The sequence below is a fragment of the Elephas maximus genome, chromosome 3 (genome assembly GCF_024166365.1).
Source record: "Elephas maximus indicus isolate mEleMax1 chromosome 3, mEleMax1 primary haplotype, whole genome shotgun sequence".
NCBI lineage: Eukaryota > Metazoa > Chordata > Mammalia > Proboscidea > Elephantidae > Elephas > Elephas maximus.
The window spans coordinates 107,091,156-107,117,001 of record NC_064821.1 but is presented as its reverse complement, the minus strand read 5'-3'; the positions used below and the strand labels follow the sequence as shown (position 1 = coordinate 107,117,001).

At 37.5% G+C, this 25,846-nt stretch overlaps 1 protein-coding gene across 5 annotated transcripts in view; it reads right to left on the bottom strand.

Moving 5' to 3' along the window:
* Positions 1-25,846, bottom strand: part of PATJ (PATJ crumbs cell polarity complex component) — a 417,617-nt gene that overhangs the window by 277,114 nt on the left and 114,657 nt on the right. For all 5 annotated transcript variants that reach the window (XM_049879429.1, XM_049879433.1, XM_049879432.1 and 2 more), the window contains exons 19-21: positions 21,611-21,730; positions 19,428-19,823; positions 15,279-15,402 (exon numbers count right to left, since the gene is read on the bottom strand). In XM_049879429.1, coding sequence (XP_049735386.1) covers positions 15,279-15,402; positions 19,428-19,823; positions 21,611-21,730 — 640 coding nt within the window. The remainder of the gene's footprint in view (positions 1-15,278; positions 15,403-19,427; positions 19,824-21,610; positions 21,731-25,846) is intronic.

Here is a 25,846-nt window from a genome sequence, read left to right as displayed (position 1 = left end):
ATTTGTTACAGCAGCCACAGGAAACTAATAGAGTAGGGAGCTGCTGTAATAAATATTTAAAAATGTAGAAGTGGCTTTGGGATTGGGTTATGAGTAGAGGCTGAAACAATTCTGAAGAGCATAATAGAAAAAGCCTAGGCTGCCTTGAACAGAATGTTAGTAGAAATACAGATGTTGAAAACACTGCTGGTGAGGGCTCAGAAAGAAGTGAGGAACACATTATTGAAAACTGGAGGGAAGGGAATCTTCTCATTATATATTGGTAGAAAGCTTAGATGAATTGTGTCCCACAGTTATGTGGAAAGCAGAGCTTGTAAGTTATGAACTCGGATATTTAGTTCAGGCTACTTCCAAGTAAAGAGTTGAAAGCATAGCTTGGTATCTTTATACTGCTTTTAATAAAATGCAAGAGGAAAGAGATACATCAAGGGAAGAACTGTTAAAAAGGAGATAGGACTTGATATTTTGGGAATAGAGGTAGTACCTGACTTACAATGGGCTTCTATTTCAATGACTTTTTCCTAAGTCAGTTCTGATGTAAGTTGAATACCTCCTTTTTTATTTTTTCTTTTAGTTTTCATTATTATTATCTTTTATTATCAGTGTCTTTATAAATCTGATCATTATTTGACTTTGGGGGTTGGAAATACTACATATAAACATCTGGGAGTGAACCTCTGAGAATGATAACATTAGCAAATTACAAGCTGTTGGAGTACATTATTACTAACAATAAGATGTACTAAAAAAGAAAGAAAGAAAGAAAGAAAGAAACACTCATTAAGTGGAATTTATCCCAACTCAAATATGTCACAAGTTGGGGACTACCTGTATACAGATTGAAAACAAGCCAAAATTAAAGGCGAATTGTATGCTCTTGTGAAAAAACCAAGGGTGAGACTGTACAAATTTTTACGAACGCCTTAAAGGATCAAAAGTTCAGGGTATTCAATCACACAGAAGGTTCTTTGAAGAAATTAGGCACGTGGCTCATAAATTCCCTCAACCATCTCAACAGAAGCCAGGAAAAGAAGATGGAATTACGCAGAAGAGGTCTCTGGAGGACCCTCTTATCAAACGGAGTGAATCCCTGTGGTATACATGGGAGACCCACAAAGTTTTTGAGAATATTACGTCAGCAGAAACAATGTTAACTTGGATTAAAGGCAACAGAGAGAATGAAATGAAGAAAGGCTGTCAGATTCCCAAAATACTACATGCAGGAAACAGGCTGGTAAAAATACTTGGCAAACATGTGCTACCTTTCAAAAAAAGGAAGGAGGAGTGTAAGGGAAGAACCTTGGACCCACACACCAGTGCCTCAAGTCACAGAGGATTATTCCCAGGACTTAAAACATAATGGAGCTTGCCCAGTTTGATTTAGAAATTGCTTGGGGGCTAGTGAATCGGTTCTTCTTCCATTTTCTCCTTTATGAAATGTGAATGTCAGCTACTGTTAGTTATACAATGTCATCCCACCATTGTACTGGGAGCAGAAGACTTGTTTACTACTTTCACAAGTGCATCGATGAAGAGGAATTTTGCCCCAGGTAGGTGCAGACCCAGAGTCTCAGTAGGCGCAGACCCAGAGTCTCACCCAAACCTAATTTAGATAATGAGATTTAGAATTTTTGAGCTGAAGCAATTTAGATAAGATTTTAGACTTGAACTGATGATATAATACATTGAGGCTTTTGGGGATGTTGAAATAGAGTAAATATATTTTATATATGAAATAGATATAAATATTTTGAGACCAGATATATTGGTAAAAACAGCCTATCAAACACAACACTGGATTTCACCAGTTGCTAGAGTTCGTTCAAACATTTCATGACCTGCCCTATGCAAAGAATGCCCATTGCCTTCTACATGGACCCTTGTCCATACTCAGGCACACATTTTTCATCACCCACAGTGTTGAACACAGTTACACTTCACACAGCTGTTCAGCAAGCACACCACACTACCCAGGAGACCAGGAAACAAATCAAGTCCTAGATCTCTGCAGTTATTAGGCAGCGGTTATAAGAAGGACACAGAGAGGAAAGAAAATAATTTGTAGTTGTTGTTAAGTGCCATTGAGTTGGTTCCAACTCATAGTGACTGTACGTACAACAGAACAAAACACTGCCTGGTCCTGTGCCATTCTCACAATCATTGCTATGTTTGAGCCCATTGTTGCAGCCACTGTGTCAATTCATTTAGATGAGGGTCTTGCTCCTTTTTGCTGACCTTCTACTTTACCAAGTATGATGTTCTTCTCCAGGGATTGGTCCCTCCTGATAACATGTCCAAATGAAGTCTTGCCATCCTTCCTTCTAAGGAGCATTCTGGCTGCACTTCTTCCAAGACAGATTTGTTCATTCTTCTGGCAGTCTGTGGCATATTCAGTATTCTTTGGCAACACCACAATTCAAAGGCAACAATTCTTCGTCAGTTTTCCTTATTCATTGTCCAGCTTTCACACATATATGAGGTGACTGAAAATACCATGGCTTGGGTAAGGCATACCTTAGTCCTTAAAGTGACATCTTTGCTTTTTAACACTTGAAAGAAGCCTTTTACATCAGATTTGCCCAATGCAATATGTCATTTGATTGCTTGACTGCTGCTTCCATGGGTGTTGACTGTGGATGCAACTAAAATGAAATTGTTGACAACTTCAAAATTTTCTCCATTTATCATGATGTTGCTTGTTGATCCAGTTGTGAAGATATGTGTCTTCTTTATGCTGAGGTGTACTCCATACTGAAGACTGTAGTCTTTGATCTTCATCAGTACCGCATAGTTAATGAAACAGAGGTTAACACCTTTTTGTATTCTCTGCTTTCAGCAAAGATCCATCTGACATCAGTAATGATGATGTCCCTCATTCCACAGCTCTTCTAAATTGGGATTGAATATCTGGCAGTTCCTTGTCAATGCACTGCACATTCACTTTTGAAAGATCTTTAGCAAAATTTTACTTGTGTGTCTATTAATGATATTGTTCAATAATTTCCATACCCTGTTGGATCGTATTTCTTTGGAATGGGCACAAATATGGATCTCTTCAAGTCAGTTGCCCAGGAACCCGTCTTCCAAGTTTCTTGGCACAGACAAGAGAGCACTTCCAGAATTGCATCCATTTGTTGAAACATCTCAGTCGGTTTAATCAATTCCTGGAGCCTTGTTTTTCACCAATGCCTTCGGTGCAGCTTGGACTTCTTTCAACACCATCAGTTCTTGATCATATGCTACCTCCTGAAATGGTTGAACATTGACCAAATCTTATTGGTACAGTGACTCTGTGTATTCCTTCCATCTTCTTCTGATGCATTATTCAATATTTTGCCCACAGGATCATTCAATATTTCAACTCGAAGCTTAAATTTTTTCTTCAGTTCTTACAGCTTAAGAAATGCCAAGTTTGTTCTTCCCTTTTGGTTTTCTAACTCCAGGTCTTTGCACATTTCATTATAATACTTTACTCTGTCTTCTCAAGCTACCCTTTGAAATCTTCTGTTCAGCTCTTTTACTTCATTTCTTCCATTTGCTTTAGCTAAGTGACTTTCAAGTTTCAGAGTCTCTGCTGACATCCATTTTGGTCTTTTCTTTCTTTTCTGTCTTTTTAATGACCTCTTGCTTTCTTCACGTATGATGTTCTTGATCTCATCCCACAATTCATCTGGTCATTGGTCATTAGTGTTCAATGCATCAAATCTATTCTTGAAATAATCTCTAAATTCAGGTGGGATATACTCAAGGTCATTCTTTGGCTCTTGTGGACTTTTTATTTTCATCAATTTCAACTTGAACTTCCATATGAGCAATTTAAACACAAATAAAGATGTTAAAAAAAAATGTTCCAGGATAAATGGAAGTTAATGCTTACAGGAAAGGAATGGGGGAAATTCTCAAAAGGTTTATACAAGAACAGAATGTCAAACCAAATAAAAGCAAGCTTAATCCAAGAACAGATTGGGTCATACAACTTAGAAACTGGAAAAAAAAAAGTATTAAGTTGACATGCTGGTGAATAACCATACAGGAGCAGGATATTACTATCTTATTCAACAAATACTTCTGAAAAAATGATAACATAACCAGACACAATCCATGCCTTTCAGAAGCTTTGTGTATAGTAAGAAGCAGATACACAAATGAGTACGCGCACATAACTTCTAGGTACGATGACAGAAAGTCGTCCAAGGTTCACTGGCAGCACAATTCATGGAAGACTGGGAACATACTTTCTGTCTCTCCTACTTCTAAAATCCTGTAACAGTAAATGTACTACTCAGAAGGACACCAAGGACACAAGGTAATTACGACCACAAGAGACAGAAAGGGCCACATAAACCAGAGACTATATCAGCCTGAGACCAAAAGAGCTAGATGGTGCCCGGCTACAACTGATAACTGCCCTGACAGGGAACACAACAGAGAACCCCTGAGGGAGCAGGAGAGCAGTGGGATACAGGCACCAAATTACTTGTAAAAAGACCAGACTTAATGGTCTGACTGAGACTAGAAGGACCCCAGTGGTCATGGCCCCCAGACCTTCTATTGGCCCATGACAGGAATCATTCCCAAAGCCAACTCTTCAGACAGGGATTGGACTGGACAATGGGTTGGAGAGGGATGCTGGTGAGGAGTAAGCTTCTTCCATCAGGTGGACACTTGAGACTATGTTGGCATCTCCTCCCTGGAGGGGAGATGAAAGCGTAGAGGGGGTTAGAAGCTGGCAAAATGGACATGAAAAGAGAGAGTGGAGGGAGGGAGTGGGCTGGCTCATTAGGGGGAGAGCAATTGGGAGTACGTAGCAAGGTGTATATAAGTTTTTGTGTGAGAGACTAACTTGATTTGTAAACTTTCACTTAAGGCACAATAAAAAAAATTTTTTTAATGTAATACTCATTTAGAATTTATCATATATGCCTTATATTATTAATTATGCTAATTTGTAGGTTTAGTTGACTCATCTTTGAGAAGGCGGCTCTCCCCCCGTTGTATCTTGAGTACCTTCCAAACTGAGGGGCTCACCTTCCGGCACTATATCAGACAATGTTACACTGCTATTCATTAGGTTTTCACTGGCCAATTTTTTCAGAAGTAGACTGCCAGGTCCATCTTCCTAGCCTGTCTTAGTCTGGAAGCTCCACTGAAACCTGTCCACCAAGGGTGACCTTGCCGGTATTTGAAATACCAGTGGCAAAGCTGCCAGTGTCACAGCAACACACAAGCCACCACAGTGCTACACACTGAGAGACACGTGTGGTCATACTCAATGCCCATGGAAGCAGCAGTCAAGATATCAAACAACCTATTGCATTGGGCAAATCTGTTGCAAAAGACCTTTATAAGTGTTGAAAACCAAAGATGTCACTTTGAGGACTAAGGTGAGACTGACCAAGCCATGACATTTTCAGTCACGTCAGATACATGTGAAAAAAATGGGCTCAAACATAGCAATGATTGTGAGGACTGCGCAGGACCTGGCATTGATTCGTTCTGTTGTACGCAGGGGTTGCTAGGAGTCAGAATTGATTCAAAAGCACCTGACAATATAGATTTAGTTTAGTGATCCACGTAAAGTACAAGCGCCTTGAGGATGATATACAATTCTGAATTAAATATAGGATCAAGAATAGCTCTCTACACATTAGTTCTCAAAAATAATTTTAAGAGGAGGCAGACCCAAGATGGCAGAATAGACAGACGCTTCCGGCGAGCCCTCTTTACAACAAAGACCAAAAAAAAACAAGTGAACCAAGTATATTTGTGACAAGCTAGAAGCCCTGAGCACCAAAGGCAAGCTCAGACAACGAACTGAGGGACAGGGGGAGAAAGAGACTGTTGAGAAGCGGAGAGGAGTTACCAGACCTGAATCTCGGGGAGCCCTCAGGCACCATTCCTGGAGGAGTGGAGGTGGCGGCGGTGGGCTGGTACTAGCCCTCGGCCGCAGTTTCCTCAGGGAGAAGCAACCAGCTGCACAGCCTACTCACACCTCCGGAACCTGAGGAACAAGGCGCTCTCGGCAAAAGCTAAGTACTTGTGTATATTTTACCGCACCTCCCCCACCCCCCACCCCTCACCCCCAAGCCAGCTTTCAGTGGCTGAATTTCTGAGCCTGAGATAGACCCAGATGAGCACCTAGAGCCATCCTCCCAGCCTTGAGGAAGGAAAAAAATTGCAACTGGGGGGAAAATATAAGTTGCTAGCTCCATTAAGCAGGGGATCTCAGGACAGAAGCGGCTTCTGTCCAGGCATAAACCATCTGTGGACCTTAAGCACCTTTCCCTTCTGCATGGACCTGTGTGGGCCTATTTCGGGAGAATAAGCCCTCTTTGGCAAACTCCAACCATTTCAGCTGTGTGGTGGAGACGTGGGTGTTTGACGTTTGACATTGCTTTGCCTAATAAACAAGGTCCTCACCTAACCACATCAGGGACCTAAGGACTGGTAGCTCCACTCAGGTTACCCAGCCACCCGTGACAGGGGTCCAAAGATAACTGGTACCTCCCAGTCCTCACAACCAAAAACTCTGGGTGCCCATGGTCCCTCTGCAGAACCCACACACCAGCACACTCTAGGGAACAGAGACACGTTTTCTACAGAGACACGTTTTCTTCAGAGACACTTGGGGATCAGTTCTCAGCCCCCTACCTTGTTCAAAGCGTGACCCCCTGCTGCAATCAGATACCAGTATATACATCAATCACCCCTCCCCCTCTAAGACTGTAGGACAGAGCCTGTACCACACACTTGATGATCAGCTACCTGGAAACCTGAGCTGAATTCATACAAGAAAACTGAATGGACTCCTAGACTGATATACCTGATAACAGCTCTAGCCAGCTGGGGACAGGACACCAGAGCTCCAAAGGCGAAAATAATCAAGCTAGCTCACTCAAGAAACCCATAGGGGTATACCAAGACAAACAAAGCAAGCAGCTACGACACAGTAAGCAAGCATAAACCAATACAATAACTTATAGCTGGCTCAGAGACAACAGTCAATATCAAGTCACATAAAGAAACAGACCATGATCACCTCAACAGGCTCTCAAAACAAAGAATCCAGGGATCTTCTAGATGAAAGTGCATTCCTGGAATTACCAGATACAGAATACAAAAGTTTAATATACCGAACCCTTTAAGACATCAGGAAGGAGATGAGGCAATACACAGAACAAGCCAAGAAAAGCACAGATAAAGCAACTGAAGAAATTAGAAAGATTATTCAGGAACATAATGAAAAGATTAATAAGCTGGAAAAATCCATAGACAGACAGCAATCAGAAATTCAAAACATTAACAATAAAATTACAGAATTAGATAACTCAACAGAAAGTCAGAGGAGCAGGTTTGAGCAAGTAGAAGTTAGAATTTCTGAACTCGAAGATAAATCACTTGGCACTAATACATTTGAAGAAAAATCAGATAAAATAATTTAAAAAAATGAAGAAACCTTAAGAATCATGCGGGACTCTATCAAGAGAAATAACCTATGAGTGACTGGAGCATCAGAACAGGGAGGGATAACAGGAAACACAGAGGAAATTGTTGAAGATTTGTTGGCAGATAACTTCCCTGATATTGTGAAAGATGAGAAGATATCTATCCAAGATGCTCATCAAACTCCACATAAGATACATGTTAAAAGAAAGTCACCAAGACGTATTATAATCAAACTCACCAAAACCAAAGATAAAGAGAGAATTATAAGAGCAGCGAGGGATAAAGGAAAAGTCACCTACGAAGGAGACCCAATAAGAATAAGCTCGGACTACTTGGGAGAAACCATGCAGGCAAGAAGGCAATGGGATGACATATTTTAAAAATTGAAGGAAAAAAATTGCCTGCCAAGAATCATATATCCATCAAAACTGTCTCTTAGATATGAAGGTGAAATTAAGACATTTCCAGATAAACACGAGTTGAGGGAATTTGTAAAAACCAAACCAAAACTACAAGAAATACTAAAGGGAGTTCTTTGGTTAGAAAATCAATAATATCAGGTATCAACCCAAGACTGGGCAGAGCAACCAGAAGTCAACCCAGATAGGGAAATTCAAAAAAAGCAAAACAAAAAAAGCCCAAAACAGGGTAACAGCGATGTTATTCTATAAAAGAACACAACATTAAAATAATAAAGAGGGACTAAGAAATGTAATCATCCACCTTCCATATGGAGAGGAAGATACGGCGATACAAAGAAATAAAAGTTAGTTTTAAATTTAGAAAAATAGGGGTAAATAATAAGGTAACCACAAAGGAGACAAACTATCCTACTCATCAAAATAAAATACCAGGGAAAAGTACAGACTCAGCAGAAACAAAATCAACAACAGCAAATATGAGGAAAGGACAATATATAAAGAAAATCTACTTAGCACATAAAATCAAGTGGGAAAAAGAAACTGTCAACACACCAAAAAAGACATCAAAATGAGAGCACTAAATTCATACCTATCCATAATTACCCTGAATGTAAATAGGCTAAATGAACCAATAAAGAGACAGAGAGAGGCAAAATGGATTAAAAAACAAAATCCGTCTATATGCTGCCTACAAGAGACACACCTTAGACTTAGAGACACAAACAAACTAAAACTCAAAGGATGGAAACAAATATATCCAGCAAACAACAATCAAAAAAGAGCAGAAGTGGCAATATTAATTTCTGACAAAATAGACTTTACGGTTAAATCCATCAGAAAGGATACGGAAGGACACTATATAGTGATTAAAGGGACAATACACCAAGAAGATACAACCATATTAAATATTTATGCACCTAATGACAAGGCTGCAAGATACATAAAACAAATTCTATCAGCATTGAAAAGTGAGATACACAACTCCACAATAATAGTAGGAGACTTCAACACACCACTTTTGGTGAAGGACAGGACATCTAGAAAGAAGCTCAATAAAGACACGAAAAGATCTAAATGCCACAATCAACCAACTTGACCTCGTGGACATACGCAGAATGCTCCACCCAACAGCAACCAAGTATACGTTCTTTTCTAGTGCACATGGAACATTCTCTAGAATAGACCACATATTAAGTCATAAAGCAAGCCTTAGCAGAATCCAAAACACTGAAATATTACAAAGCATCTTCTCTGACCACAAGGCCATAAAAGTGGAAATCAATAACAGGAAAAGCAGGGAAAAGAAACCAAACACTTGGAAACTGAACAATACTCTGCTCAAAAAAGACCGAATTATAGAAGACATTAAGGATGGAATAAAGAAATTCAGAGAATCCAATGAAAATGAAAATACTTCCTATAAGAACCATTGGGACACAGCAAAAGCAGTGCTCAGAGGCCAATTTATATCAATAAATGCACACATCCAAAAACAACAAAGGGTCAAAATCAAATAATTATCCCTACAACTTGAAAGAATAGAAAGAGAGCAACAAAAGAAACCCACAGGCACCAGAAGAAAACAAATAATAAAAATTAGAGCTGAACTAAATGAAATCGAAAACAGGAAAACAATTGAAAGAATTAACAAGACCAAAAGCTTGTTTTTTGAAAAAAATCAACAAAATTGATAAACCACTGGCCAAACTGACAAAAGAAAGGCAGGAGAGGAAGCAAATAACCCGAATAAGAAATGAGATGGGCGATATTACAACAGACCCAACTGAAATTAAAAGAATCATATCAGATTACTATGAAAAACTATACTCAAACAAATTTGAAAACCTAGAAGAAGTGGATGAATTTCTAGAAACACACTACCTACCTAAGCTAACACAAATAGAGGTAGAACAACTAAATAGACCCACAACAAAAGAAGAGATTGAAAAGGTAATCAAAAAACTCCCAACAAAAATAAACCCTGGTCCGGACGGCTTCACTGCAGAGTTCTACCAAACTTTCAGAGAAAAGTTAACACCACTACTACTACTAAAGGTATTTCAGAGCATAGAAAAGGACGGAATACTACCAAACTCATTCTCTGAAGCCACCATATCCCTGATACCAAAACCAGGTAAAGACACCACAAGAAAAGAAAATTATAGACCTATATCCCTCATGAATGTAGATGCAAAAATCCTCAACAAAATTCTAGCCAATAGACTTCAACAACATATCAAAAAAATAATCCACCATGACCAAGTGGGATTCATACAAGGTATGCAGGGATGGTTCGACATTAGAAAAACAATTAATGGAATCCATCACATAAATAAAACAAAAGACAAAAATCATATGATTTTATCAATTGATGCAGAAAAGGCATTTGACAAAATTCAACACTCATCCATGATAAAAACTCTCAGCAAAACAGGATTGGAAGGAAAATTTCTCAACATAATAAAGGGCATTTATACAAAGCCAACATCACCCTAAATGGAGAGAGCCTGAAAACATTCCCACTGAGATCGAGAACCAGACAAGGATGCCCTTTATCACCACTCTTATTCAACATTGTGCTGGAAGTCCTAGCCAGAGCAGTTAGGCTAGATAAAGAAATAAAGGGCATCCAGATTGGCAAGGAAGAAGTATCTCTATTTGCAGATGATGTGATGTTATACACAGAAAACCCTAAGGAATCCTCCAGAAAACTACTGAAACTGATAGAAGAGTTCAGCAGAGTATCAGGATACAAGATAAACATACAAAAATCAGTTGGATTCCTCTACACCAACAAAAAGAACATTGAAGAGGAAATCACCAAATCAATGCCATTTACAGTAGCCCCCAAGAAGATAAAATACTTAGGAATAAATCTCACCAGAGATGTAAAAGATCTATACAAAGAAAACTACAGTACGCTTCTGCAAGAAACCAAAAGAGACTGACATAAGTGGAAGAACATACCTTGCTCGTGGATAGGAAGACTTAACATTATAAAAATGTGTATTCTACCAAAAGTGATCTATACATTTAATGCAATTCCGATCCAAATCCCAAGGACATTCTTTAATGAGATGGAGAAACAAATCACCAACTTCATATGAAAGGGAAAGAGGCCCCAGATAAATAAGGCATTACTGAAAAAGAACAACAAAGTGGGAGGCCTTACTTTACCTGATTTTAGAACCTATTACACCGCCACAGTAGTCAGAATAGCCTGGTACTGGTACAACAACAGACACATGGACCAATGGGACAGAATTGAGAATCCAGACATAAATCCATCCACATATGAGCAGTTGATATTTGACAAAGACTCCAAAACACTTAAATGGGGAAAAGACGGTCTTTTTATCAAATGGTGCTGGCATAACTGGATATCCATCTGCAAAAAAATGAAACAAGACCCATATCTCACCCCATGCACAAAAACTAACTCAAAATGGATCAAAGACCTAAATATAAAACCTAAAACGATAAAGATGATGGAAGAAAAAATAGGGACAACTTTAGGAGCCCTAATACATGGCATAAACAGTATACAAAACATTATAAAGAACATAGAAGAAAAACTAGATAACTGGGAGCTCCTAAAAATCAAACACCTATGCTCATCTAAAGACTTCACCAAAAGAGTAAAAAGACTACCTACAGACTGGGAAAAAGTTTTTAGCTACGACATCTCTGATCAGTGCCTGATCTCTAAAATCTACATGATACTGCGAAAACTCAACTGCAAAAAGACAAATAATCCAATTTAAAAATGGGCAAAAGATATCAATAGACACTTCACTAAAGAATACATTCAGGTAGCTAACAGATATATGAGGAAATGTTCATGATCATTAGCCATTAGAGAAATGCAGATCAAAACTACAATGAGATTTCATCTCACTCCAACAAGGCTGGCATTAATCCAAAAAAACACAAAAGAATAAATGTTGGAGAGGCTGTGGAGAGACTGGAACACTTACACACTGCTGGTGGGAATGTAAAATGGCACAATCACTTTGGAAATCAATTTGGCGCTTCCTTAAAAAGCTAGAAATAGAACTACCATATGACCCAGAAATCCCACTCCTTGGAATATATCCTGGAGAAATTAGAGCCTTTACATGAACAGATATATGTACACCCATGCTCATTGCAGCACTGTGATGGAAGCAACCAAGGTGCCCATCAATGGATGAATGGATAAATAAATTATGGTATATTCACATAACGGAACACTACACATCGATAAAGAACAGTGAGGAATCTGTGAAACATTTCATAGCATGGAGGAACCTGGAAGGCATTATGCTGAGAGAAATTAGTCAGTTGCAAAAGGGTAAATATTTTATAAGACCACTATTACAGGAACTTGAGAAATAGTTTAAACAGAGAAGAAAATATTCTTTCATGGTTATGGGAGGGGGAAGGAAGGAGGGGTGGGAGATGGGCATTCACTAATTAGTAGATAAGAACTACTTTAGGTGAAGTGAAAACAGCACACAGTACAGGGGAGGTCAGCACAATTGGACTAAACCAAAAGCAAAGGAGTTTCCTGAAGAAACTCAATGCTTCGAAGGCCAGCGTAGCAGGGGCAGGGATCTGGGGACCATGGTTTCAGGGGACATCTAAGTCAATTGGCATAGTAAAATCTATTAAGAAAACACTCTGCATTCCACTTTGAAGAGTGGCGTGTGGGGTCTTAAATGCTAGCAAGCAGCCATCTGAGATGCATCAATTGGTCTCAACCCACCCGGATCAAAGGAGAATGAAGAACACCATGGACACAAGGTAATTACGACCACAAGAGACAGAAAGGGCCACATGTACCAGAGACTATACCAACCTCAGACCAGAAGAACTAGATGGTGCCTGGCTACAACCGATGACTGCCCTGACAGGGAACACAACAGAGAACCCCTGAGGGAGCAGGAGAGCAGTGGGATGCAGACCCCAAATTCTCATAAGACCAGACTTAACAGTCTGACTGAGACTAGAAGGACCCTGGTGGTCATGGCCCCCAGACCTTCTGTCGGCCCAAGACAGGAACCATTCCCGAACCCAGCTCTTCAGACAGGGATTGGACTGGACAATGGGTTGGAAGGGGATGCTGCTGAGGAGTGAGCTTCTTCCATCAGGTTGACACTTGAGACTATGTTGGCATCTCCTCCCTGGAGGGGAGATGAGAGGGTAGGTGGGGTTAGAAGCTGGCGAAATGGCCATGAAAAGAGAGAGTGGGGGGAGGGAGTGGGCTGTCTCATTAGTGGGGAGAGTAATTGGGAGTGTGTAGCAAGGTGTATATGGGTTTTTGTGTAAGAGACTGACCGGATTTGTGGAGTTTCACTTAAAGCACAATAAAAATTATAAAAAAAATAATTTTTAAATTAATTTTTCTATATATAAATCTGATCAAGCATATCTGTTACTAATAAGGTGATCCGAGAAATACAGATATGAAAGAGGCCTTAGGGAACACTTGGCCCTTTGAGAAGACTGGGAGCATGCTTGCTGACACAGCTTGTTAACTGCTTATTACAGAAAGGGACATGGAACTGAAATAAAGTCTGGCCTTTTTTTTTTGCTGGACAAGGATCTAAAAAGCAAAATGAAATTCGGAGTAGAATTAACTCAATATGTATTTTCCTGAAATCTGTATCAATAATTTTTAGCCCACCATCCATGGTTGGCAATAATCTACTCATGCCTGTCACATATTCTGGAGCTCGCGAGACATTTCCCTAAAAGCAAATTGTTTTGAATGTTTTTCTACTGAGGACAGGTTTAAGATATGAAAGTTTAGCATAATTCCAAAAACTATAATGTCTAAGAATAAATTCCCAGGACCTCACAAAGAAGACATCAGGAAGGCAGAGGAAGTAACTTTGGAGTCACTTAGACAATATACAGAGCAAGGCTCACAGACAGGCTAGATCATCCAATGAGAATATCCCTTTCTCCGTTTTTTTCCCAACTCCACTGCCCATCCCTGCCAACACTTACCCATATATTTAATCTATTCCCTTCAATCCTGATGCTATAAAGCAGTGGCTGTAAACTAGTAGTGATTTTGCCCCTAGGGAACATTTAGCAATGTCTGGAGACATTTTCGATTGTCGTGACATGGAAAAGGAGTAATACTGGCACCTAAGATTAGACGCCAAGAATACTGCTAAACATCCTACAACGCACAGGTCAGCCCCCCATACCAAAGAAGTATTGGGTCAAAAATTGTGCTGAGATTAAGAAAACCATGCTATGAAGTATCAACGGTAATCTAACAGATATAGTCTATTCATTCATTCATTCACTTGTACAGAAGCCTTCTTCAAGTATTTAGCATGTTGGGAAACTATAGAAATGTAATGAATTAAAAACAAAAACATGTATAAATAAACACAAACACATGGACATTCACTATACCAGGAGTGTTGGAAAGTCAAAATCTGCCATGCATCATGAAAAACTGGATAGATTCATCTAATCTTAGACATTCAAACTCAACTATCCATGCACTGTTTTGAACTCCAGGGACCCATAAGTGTTATTATCTAATAGAAACCGTCAATCTTTACCATTAATGATTCCATTCTTCAGATTTTACTTAAAAGAATTCTGAACTCACATCAAATTGCTATATCACTTTCTATAGTTCTCTCTCCCCCCTTTCAACATATCACCATACAACACAAGAAATGCCCACAGAGAATGGCTTTTCCTATAAGCAGTCATAACAGGTGAAGGACAGCATAAATCCTGAACAATGGCTCCATAAATCCCAGTGCTATGAAAGAATTTAACACTCTCACCTAGGGATGTTAATATTGTAATGACATTTGCTATTTCAATGTTGGATGAAGGAAAATTATTTTTTAAAGTCAAGCTTTCAGGGATATATAAGAATCAATACTGGGTGGGGGTTGGCAGGGAGAGGCACTATACTTTTAGAATTCTTTAATGGAAACTAAGTTATTAATGTACCAAAATCGACTGTAATATATGACTATAAAAATGTTTCATAAATGTTTAAAATATGCCTGTCTTTATTAATATTTAACAGCCCCATTCAATGAGCTAACAATATCACTTAATAGCATTAGAGATTTATTTCAGGTTTTAGTGTAAGATACTAGTTTTAGTTTCCATCCATATGTTAATAAAACGCAAAATGAGGCAGAGAAAATATATCCCTCTCAGAAAATAGAATCTGAAAGTTCTAAGGTGAAATACAAAAAAAAAAAAAACAAGCCATCTTTATTCTTCCAGGTATTCCGAAGTAGATTAGTTAACAAGCAGAGTTAAATTCAAAACATCAGAACAAATGAAAATGTGACTGTGAAATTCATTACATGCAAAAATAAAACTGAAGGACTGCAAGATAATGTAAGTTCTGTTTATGGGAAACAAAACACCACAAACCTGAATCCAGACTGCTTTCAGTTAATGAATTAAGATTTCCCAGATCATTAAATCTGCCTCGTTGACTGCTGCCTTCAGTTGAAGTTATGGAGGGTAGGGAATCAATGCCAAAATTTTCTTTCATCTTGAGAGGAAGAAAAATAGAAATGCATTAGTAGTGAAAATGCAATGTCGTTCAAACCAGATAATAGCAATAGTGGAAAACTGGCTCTGCCAACAGGCTTTCTCAAGTGATGGTTTCTACTGTGGTAAGTAGTAACAAATGCTGGAAACTGAATACCTGCAAGGGTACAGGCTAGTAAAATTTAGTTTTTTCAAATACTAGATTTTTGTAAAGAACCTGACTTATAAATATTAAGTAAATTGAAATATTTACCAAGGTAGAGGAATAAAAAATGTAGCAGGTCGAGCAAGGCCAACTGTCGATGCACACTACCGCCTGGGTCATGTGGCTCTGATGTCTACACTTTAAATAACTGCTGACCCTAAACCACACACTGAATTTTTATATCTATAAGCCATGCCTTCCTTTGTACTATCTGTCTAGTGAACGCCTAGTCACGCAAGCCTAAAACCTTCAGATAAGCACTGTGGATGACTTACTGCACTTTCTTCTTGTCTTCCCTTACACAGATATCTTTTAATGGTATTTCAAAGATACTATGTGTGTATGTATATATATATATATATATATATACATACACACACACACACAATTCTCACTTAAGTGTTTCATTATATTTTAAAAGTTTTTATTAGTATAATTTAAACATTACAGTCACAATATGGATATACCAAAATTCACTTAAGGTGAATAACACTATGCTATTCTCCACTGTTACAAATTAAAGTTGTTCAAAACAAAAATGTGAATTACATCTTTTACAATGTTTCACATTTTTTCATAAAGTTTTATTGTTCGAACTTCAATGGTAAGAGAAGGACCTCTCATGAACTAAACATTGCTAGCTTTTTCCAAATAGGCTATGAATATAGCTAAGTCTGTACCTCTATCAGATACTTAAACGGAATCTGGAGAACATACGATTTAACTCAAATATTAAATAGGGATAAGAAAGAAGATAGAAATACTTCCCTGTGTTGAATAAAATAAGCAAGGAGAACTTTTTCTTTGAGAGGGGAATATGGTGGAAATGATAGACACTGAGTACTTTAACAGAAAGTAGCCCTGGTGACACAGTGGTTAAGCACTCAGCTGCTAACCAAAAGGTCGGCAGTGTGAACCCAACAGCGGCTCCACAGGAGAAAGACCTGGCAACCTGATCTCATAAAGAGTACAGCCTGGGAAACCCTACGGGGCAGTTCTACCCTGTCCTTTAGGGCCCCTATGAGTCGGAACTGACTCAATGGCACACAACAGGAAGCACTTAAGAAAAAATTCTACAATAATTTTTGGACCTTTCTGACATTAAGAAAAAGGTAATGGCAGTCATGAAACTGAAGAACAAGAGAATTGATACCTGAGTCTAGGATTTCAATATAGTGGGTATGACAGGTTAGAGCTAAAGAAAAATGAATCTTTTTTTTTTTTTTTCTAAATAGAGAAGAAAATACAATTAGTCCCAGGAAAATAATCCGCAGGCCAAAAGAATCAGATCTATAAAAGTTCACGGCTTCACTCTTTAAAATCGGGTATGAGGGTGGTAGAGAAACTCTGAAGTAGTTGAGTACTATTCGTACTCCACATGTGTAGCTGTATCTGTAGTTGAAAATAGCTTACAACAAAGACAGAAGTGATAATGTTTCTCTATCCTTTTGTAGGGCACCCTGTAAATAGAAATGTTTTGGGAGCTCCATATTTGTAAGGCATTAGAATGTGTTTTTAAAATCCATTATAATATTGGATAATAAGTTACTCTTACAGGAGTCCATCAATAATGTTGCTGTTATTAGTTGCCACTGAGTTGATTCCAACTCACAGCAACCTCATGTGTGCAGAGTAACTGCTCCACAGGGTTTTCAAGGCCATGACCTTTCAGAAGCAGATCGCGAGGCTCGTCTTCCAAGGCGCCACCGGGTGGGTTTGAACTGCCAACCTTTTGGTTAGTAGTCGAGCACTTAACCATTTGCACCACCCAGGGACTCCTCTATTAGTAATGAAAGGAGGGTAAATAATGATTCAAGCCCATCCTGATCATGTGTGACCAAGTGTGTGTAACTGTCGCCATTGTGGAGTAAAGGAGAAGGTAGAAAAAGCAAGAATATATAATTATTTTTTTTTTAAAAAAATACTATTTAAGCAAGACACATTAGGACTGAAACAATCAATGCCAGTATGGTTATCTCAAAAAATCAGTAATCTCAAAAACTCAGTAATGAAAAATACAAGGAAGGAAGCTAAGAAACTTAACACAGATTAATTAGGATGTACATCCTTCAAATTGCAAGCATTGCATGTTATTATAAACAAGTCTTTTAAAAAGCACTTTATCAAACAATGAATTGACTCAAAGGGTTAACCTTACAAAGGGATTTAAAAAAATTAATGTTATGCAAATGAGTACTTGAGATCAGGATAAAATTCTGAGTGACAGCATGGATTCAAAAATTGCTATATCTCAAACAATCTATATGGAAATGAAGTATTTGGAGAGCTGTGTAAAATGATCAAAAAGTGATTCCAGTGATAATGTAGACACTGACACTAAATATGCATTGAAAGAATTTGAATAAAATTATATAATTAAATGTGTGAATAGGCAAAAAATTGCTCTTAACCAGTACACCACCAGGACTCCTTACAGATTTTAAAATACGAATGTTTGACTAAATTTATAAAGTAAATAATACATATATATATATATTAAAAAAAAGTGTATATATATATATATATATATGACTGTTTCATTTGCATCTCTGAAAGTTTGTATACTAAAATGCACCCATATTTCAGGTTGCCTTATATTTTGGTAAGTAGAAAAACAATTTTTTATAGAGGAAAACAGCCACACAATCAAGTATTTATGAATATTTTATAATATATAATTCCAATTTGACCCATATAACTGAATATTCTGTTTGGGTTTGAGCATTTACAGATACAGGAGTGAGACTGGCAGATATAAAGCACAAATGTCAACCCCAGCAAACCAGGCATTCTGCATCAGCTCTTCCCACATCCAGGCACTATTCACATATTCCCAAAACATCTGTTCTCTGGTAGGCTGCCCAGAGCCCTCCATCATGGGGAATCCTCTGGGGTCTTTTAAATGCATCTACCATAGTGCCTTGCACAGCAGAGGGGCCCAAATATTTGCAGAAGGGAGAAAGGAAGAGAAGGTCTGAGGGAGACAAAGAGAGAAGCCACCTCTATCTGTCCTATGAGAAGGCAAATGAAGGCATATCACTACAGGGACGTTGCCAGCCTCAGCACAGGAAGCACCATACTACACCTGAGCATATTGCTAAGCTGCCTTTTTCCCAAAAACTTCCTTATAAAACAGTTTCTTTTCATTTGCCTGAAAGTTAATTCAGGGCAGAAAACAAACAAAGAAAAACAAAAACAAAATCTTAAAAAATGTTCCTAATGAAAGATTCCAATTAATGACTGGTTGACTATAATTTTATAAGGAATAAATTTTATTGGTGGTTTAGAAATGGCAAACCTAATATAATGCTTTCCTGCCACATTGTAAATAGACAGTATCTCCAGTATAATTTTTTAGGATGTAGTACGTTTTTACCTATAATACACAGAATTGTGTGTATAACACCAAGATATAAAGAACATTGTATTTTTAATTAAATCAATTTTGCCTTAATTTTCCATGACATACACACTGTTCAAAATGTACAGCTGTGTCTTCCTGAGGAAATTTAAAAAAAAAAAAAAATCACAAAAGTCAAAAGGACTTTTTCTGGAAATGAGTAATTAGGAGAAAAAAAAATACCTAAAAAAGCAAGGCAACTGCAATTCACTGACTCCAAGGAGAAATTGTATAATATCACAGAAAATAGCAGCTTATTCTCACCAAGGGTCCATGCCTATGCTACATACTCTACGGTACATCTTCAAAAAACTAATTATGAAAAGACTCATAAAATTTTTTTTGTTTTTGAAGGTTACATAGCTTGCAGGTAGGGAGGGAAGGGTAGGAAGGGTGTGGGAGGCCTGTTAGAATCGCTTACCATGTTTTCAGTGCTATAGCCATACTGCTGTGTCTCCTGGCCATATAAACTCATCATAGATCTTCCTTCTTGAGGCTCAGGTGGTTCATTATCAGGTGACCACTGCGTCCCAAAGTGATGTTCCTCCATGGAGGAAGCAGGAGTGGCCTCTTGAAGCTGAGATGAGGAATACAACTCCATGGACTGCAAACGATCTTGATATAGCTCATATTCTTCATCAACAAGCATTTCTCTTTCTTCACCCATTTCCTGCAACCTAGAAGACATAATTTCATGCATCTCCCAAGTCTCCTTGCTGTTGTCGATCTCTTTCTGTTGGGACTGGAAAGACTTTCCCAAATCTGGAAATGGTTCATCCACGAGTTCTTCTTTAAAATATGGTTCATCTCTAAATTCCTGTAAATAAAAGTTACAAAAACAAAACAAATATTTTAAACTACACCTGTCTTAAAGCTGCAATATACACATTAACTGGAAAATTAAAACACTGACATACTGCAATGACGTTTAATGTAAACAGCTTTCCATTAAAGACAAGAAGAAATGTAAGCTCACTTCCACATAATCATCAACTCAGGAAATGGGCAAGCAGGAAAATCAGGCAGAAACTGCCCTTGGCAAGGTAAATGATTATTCTAACAGGCTCATTATACATTAAACATCTGAAAATTCTCCATCGGCAAGAGGAATTTTGTTAAACTGCTACACTGAATATTTAACTCACGTGTCTAATATATAAAGTACATAAATACAGGTGCATGTCATACTATTACTTAAGAAAGCAAAAACTTAAAAGGTGAGGGTTTTCGAGCTTAAGTAACTCCATAGAAATTACAACTATTTGAAAGTTCTAAAAACATTCTCTATAAACTGAAGATATAGAAAGCTGTGTCCCGGCTTTCTTTGAGTATAAGAACTTGCATATAATATACTCATGTAATAGAAATATATTTTTTATCTGAGATGGAAATTATGTAACAAAAGGAATGAGTACAGTGTTTTTTAAATGAATTATATTTTACTAATCAGAACAGCAAATACCTATAACTGAAATTAAATAATCATACGTGTGCAGAAGCTTTTTTGAGTTCTGGGTTTTGATGAACACATGGATCTCCTCAGCCCTTGACCTAACCCTAGGGAACCTCTGGATCCTGGGCACTATAACGCCTACACCCTTCTAAGAAATCAATGACATTTTCTATTTTAAGTCCTATTCATTAAGTATTGTTGTTGCTTTTAGTTGCCATCCAGTTGATTCTGGCTCATGGTGACCCCATGTGTGCAGACTATAGAACTGCTCCATAGGGTTTTCAAGGTTGTGACCTTTCGGAAACAGATTGTCTTCTGTGGTGCTTCTGGGTGGGTTCGAACTGCCCCCTTTCGGCTAGTAGTCAAGCGCTTAACCATTTGTGCTACCCAGTAAATCCTTCGAATGAATCTATTCCTCCTCATTGCTTCCTTACTAGCAGCTAAATAGCACTGTGGTCAAGCTTTTAAAATTAATACAGTATACCCAATACTGCAACCTGGTTATTGCAAACTAATTGTGGTTATAGGATATATGTGAACATATCATACAGTTCTGGAATTTCAACAAAAATGTCTATAGTAAAAAAGTGTAAGGGATATTATAGGAATACATATCAACTTGAGACACTGTCAACACATTATACAAAAAAAATATTACCAGGACAATTGTTATCAAGTAAAGCAAAAACATACTCCAACTGCAAAGAGCAACATAAACACAATTTATGTTAAGAATAAAAAGGAAATGCTTCCAAATGTGCTTTCTAAAATTAAAGCACGAAGTAGGGTTTTGCTAAATAACTCTTACCTTTAGATAGTATTCAATATTAAATTCTTCAGTATAGTTCCATTTTCTAGAGATTTTAAATACAGGCCTAGTTTCAAAAATCTGTTGTCCCCTAAAATTTTGAGGACTATATTAGTGAAAGGTAGGTATACTTTTTCTTTGAAAATGCCTTACATCTCGTCTGTGTCATTTATGGAGATGCTGTGATGCAGGAGTGAAAGGTTCCATTTAAAAAAAATAAAAGGGGGGGGATTATTAAGTTTTTAACTATTTAGTCAAGGCAGTGGAGACAAACTTTTGTCTTCTTTATAGAAACTTTAGCTCAAAGCAAATCATCCAAAAGGCAAATAAATTTACTAAATACCTTGGGTGCTTCAAGTATTAAAGATGAATTTATATCATGAATTGTTCCTGAAAGTTCAGGCTTGTCTTCATTATTGCTTGAATGTAAAATACATCTACTTTCTTCCTGTTTATCATCTTCCTGAAAGAGAAAAGACTTTCATAAGCAAGAGAAGACTTTAGCTTCTAACTCTCTTCTCATCTTGACATTAAGCACAAATACACAAGAGAATTTGTGCAAATTGTCTCATTGGGACAAACGTTTCTTTAGTAATTAGAAAGAAAGTCATATACAGGTCAGAGCTTCTCAAACTTCTTTTAAGTATTCCTTAAAAGAAAAAAAGTCACCTTACTCGGAACAAACAATATTAAGATATTATAAACTTATACAGGGGTGTTGTTCAAAATATTTCACATTGGTACAGTATAGTCACTCTTGATCAGAACAGGTGCAACCACTGTGGTAGATCAAGCTCAAATTCAGTTCCAGGCTACAGTATAGTATGAAGGCCTTGCTATGTGCCGTAATCTATATTAAACACTTTATCTCACTTTCATCTTCACGACAATCCTGAGATCAAAATATTTTACTTGTACGAAAATAGCAAACACATATAGTGCAATCTATGTTATCAAGCATAGGCTCAAGTACTTTAAATTATTAATTCATTCAATCCTCACAATAACTCTAAGAAGTATGTACTCTTATTAAAACTATTCTACAAATGAGGAAATGGAAGCACATGAAATTGTCCAGTATTACATAACTAGTCAGTTACAAATACAAAATTTGAACCCTGGCTGTCTGGCTCTAAAGCTTGTTTTCTCAGCCACCTTGCCCTGTAATACCCATGTTATAGACAAGGAAGATGGGAGTTGGTGAGGTTAAATGACTGGCGCAAGGATATGTAGCCAATGAATGGAAGAAACAGGTAAAACCCCACAACCATCTAGGTGAAGAGCTCCATGGCCAGCTCTGCACTGCTAGTCCTCAATGTACAACACAGATTTTAAAGTTAGTTTACTCAATTTTCAGATCTGAGTTTGTAGAAAAGAGAAGATAAATCACATTCTTGATTAGTATGAAAATGTTGGTGGATGTCATAGAGCCGATTTCTACTCATGGCGACCACATGGGGCAGAGTTGAGCTGCCCCATAGGGTTTTCTAGGCTGTGACCTTTATTAGGAGCAGACAGCCAGGTCCTTCTACCGTGGAGCTGCTAGGTAGGCTTGAACCGACAATCTTTTGGTTACCAGACAAGCTTTTAACTGTTGTACCACCAGGGCTCCCTATGAAAATGTTAACCATCTATATAAGACTTAATAAAAATAATTTTATCCTCCTATTATATATTCATTTTATTATATGTTCATGATCTTTCCTCCCCAACCTGACATTGGTTCATCTTGTTCACACTCTCTACCTCCATTTCTCCTATGGACTCTGAGTAAATGTTCAAGAAAGACTTGATTACATAAGTGGCCACCAACTGCACCAAGAAAGAGACAGAGAGAAAGGAAGAGCAAGAGAAGAAAGAGATATCAAAGAAGATCTATGCCTGGTTTCTTGCATGACTATTTACAGGTAATAAACACTCTTGATAAAAGAACCCAGATGTTGAAGAAAGAATTACTTAGTGGTAAAAAATCTTCATAGTGACATTTCTCTCAGTCCCTTTACTGGCCTCCCACTCCCAAGGATACTGGCGGCCTTGGACTCACTGAGGGAAGCCTGGGCAAAGTTCCACCCCACAATTATTTCATTCCAAAACACTCTCAGAATAATGCTCCAGGCTCTTGAGGTTTCCATAGCTCTGTCTCTGCCAGAAGTAGTACAAGAATCCACACCCTGTTGGCACTGAGTCCAATTTTTTAAACTGCTTAAAGCTGCTTCAAGGTGCGGGTCATGTTGTTTATGTCCCACACAATACAAATAAGTTGAGGGTTTCTCCATCAATGCAAATAATCAAGCAAATAATCATCATAAAAAATCTAGAGAAAGTTCCTGCAACGACCAAAATAATAAGATGAGGCACTCAAAAAAAATATCAATAGTTTTCTCCTCCTTAATGCATTCAAAAATCAAACTCAGCATCTCTTTTGGGTATAATAATATCGAAACACCAAACATGCAATAACAACTCAACTCTTGAATCAAGAACTTGCCTTAGTAATTGCACACGTAGAAACTGTTGAATTAGTGTATGTTTTGCTGTGCATATTCTCAATACTCACAAAATAAATAAAATTAAAAAAAGAACTTTCGTTCAGCTTGACTGCTAACTGAGCTTGGCTGCTAACTAAAAGATTGGAGGTTCAAGTCCACTTTAGAGGCACCAGGGAAGAAAGGAAATTGAAAACCCTAAGAGCCACTGAAAACCCTAAAAATCCCAATCCTAGGTATATACCCAAAATAAGCGAAAGCAGGAGTGCAAATAAAAACCTGTACACCAATTGTGAAAATACAGCACTCTTCACAATAGCCAAAGGGTAGGAACAATCGAAATGTCCATCAACAGATTAATGGATAAGCAAAATACGGTATATACAGACAATGGAATACTACTTCGCCATAAAAAGAAATGAAGTCCTGATGTATGACACAACATGGGTGGCCTTGAAAACATCATGCTGTGTGAAATAAGTCATTCACAAAAGGACAGACACAGTGTAACCAATGTCATTGAACAATTTGTACCTAAGCTATTCAATAGGAAACTAATTTGCTCTGTAAACCTTCATCTAAAGCATAATTAAGAAAAAAAAAGACAAACACTATGTGATCTCACTTACATGAAATAAGCAAATATATAGAGACCAAAAATTATTAGTGGTTACTGAAGGGAAGGGAGAGAGAGTTTTTGCTTAGAGGACACTGAGTTTATGTCAATGGTGGTAGAATAATTCAGAAAAGTATAATGACTGTACTACATGAAAAACATAATCAACGCCAATTATACATGTAGAAATTGTTGAATTAGCGAATGTTTTGTTATGTTATTTTCCCCAATAAAAACTAAAACTAAACAAAAAGCCCTGTGGAGCACAAGTCTACTGTGACACACATGGGGTTACCATGAAATGAAATTGACTAGACAGTAACTGGTTTATATATACATACGTACATATAGATATAGATATAGATATAGATATAGATATAGATATAGATATAGATATAGATATAGATATAGATATAGATATAGATATAGATATAGATATATAGATATAGATATAGATATAGATATAGATATAGATATAGATATAGATATAGATATAGATATAGATATAGATATAGATATAGATATAGATATAGATATAGATATAGATATATGTATATCCACCTATAGTAAGTGAACATTTTAGTATGCTAATACATTTCGTAGAATAAAAGAATTCTACAGCTAGGAAAGATCTTAGGAGTTCTCTAGTCTTGCTCAGTCTTCTCAGAAATGAAAAAATGGGCTTAGAAAACTAAAGTTGCACACCTAATGATCAAATTGCTAGTATAAAAAAAAACGTTTCTCAAAGTGCAAAATTCTGCATCAGAACTACATAGGTGACCGGAAGAGCCAGATTCCTGAATACCATATCAAAATCGCTAAATCAGAATCTATAATGACGGGACCTGAGAAAGAGCATTTTAACCATCTCACCGGGAATTCTTATGTACATTACGTATCTTTAACTTTGAAACTCTTTGGGTAACTCATAGCAAAACAAGGAACATGAGCCAGGTTTCCTGAAATCCAGGCAGCAGTCTACTATACCATGCTCTCTATCTCAGACATGCTGCACACAACCTGAACAAGTCAAAACAGATTAAAACAGAAATAGATAGCATCCTGGCTAGGAGCACAGGGTCAGAAGCCACCCTGCTGGATTCATATTACAACTCTGCCCCTTACTAGTTATATGATCTCGGATAAGTTGCCCGACTTTCTGTGCCTTGACTGATCCATCTATAATGAGAATAATAAAATGCATACCTTTTCTGTGAGGATTAAAATACTTACTAAATATAAAGTGTTTAAAAAAATACTGACTGGTATATAGTAAAATCTCAATATTATTTTAATATTATCGGACAGTTATCATCATCAAGTCTTTTTTACATTGGGTAATCTCAACAGCCTCATAACTATAATATGGCCTTCAGTCAGAATAATAATCTATTCCACTACAGAAGATTAAGTTGTCCAGTATAGGACAACTTCAAAACAACTTCATATAGGTGATCCAGATGCTAGAAATTACAAG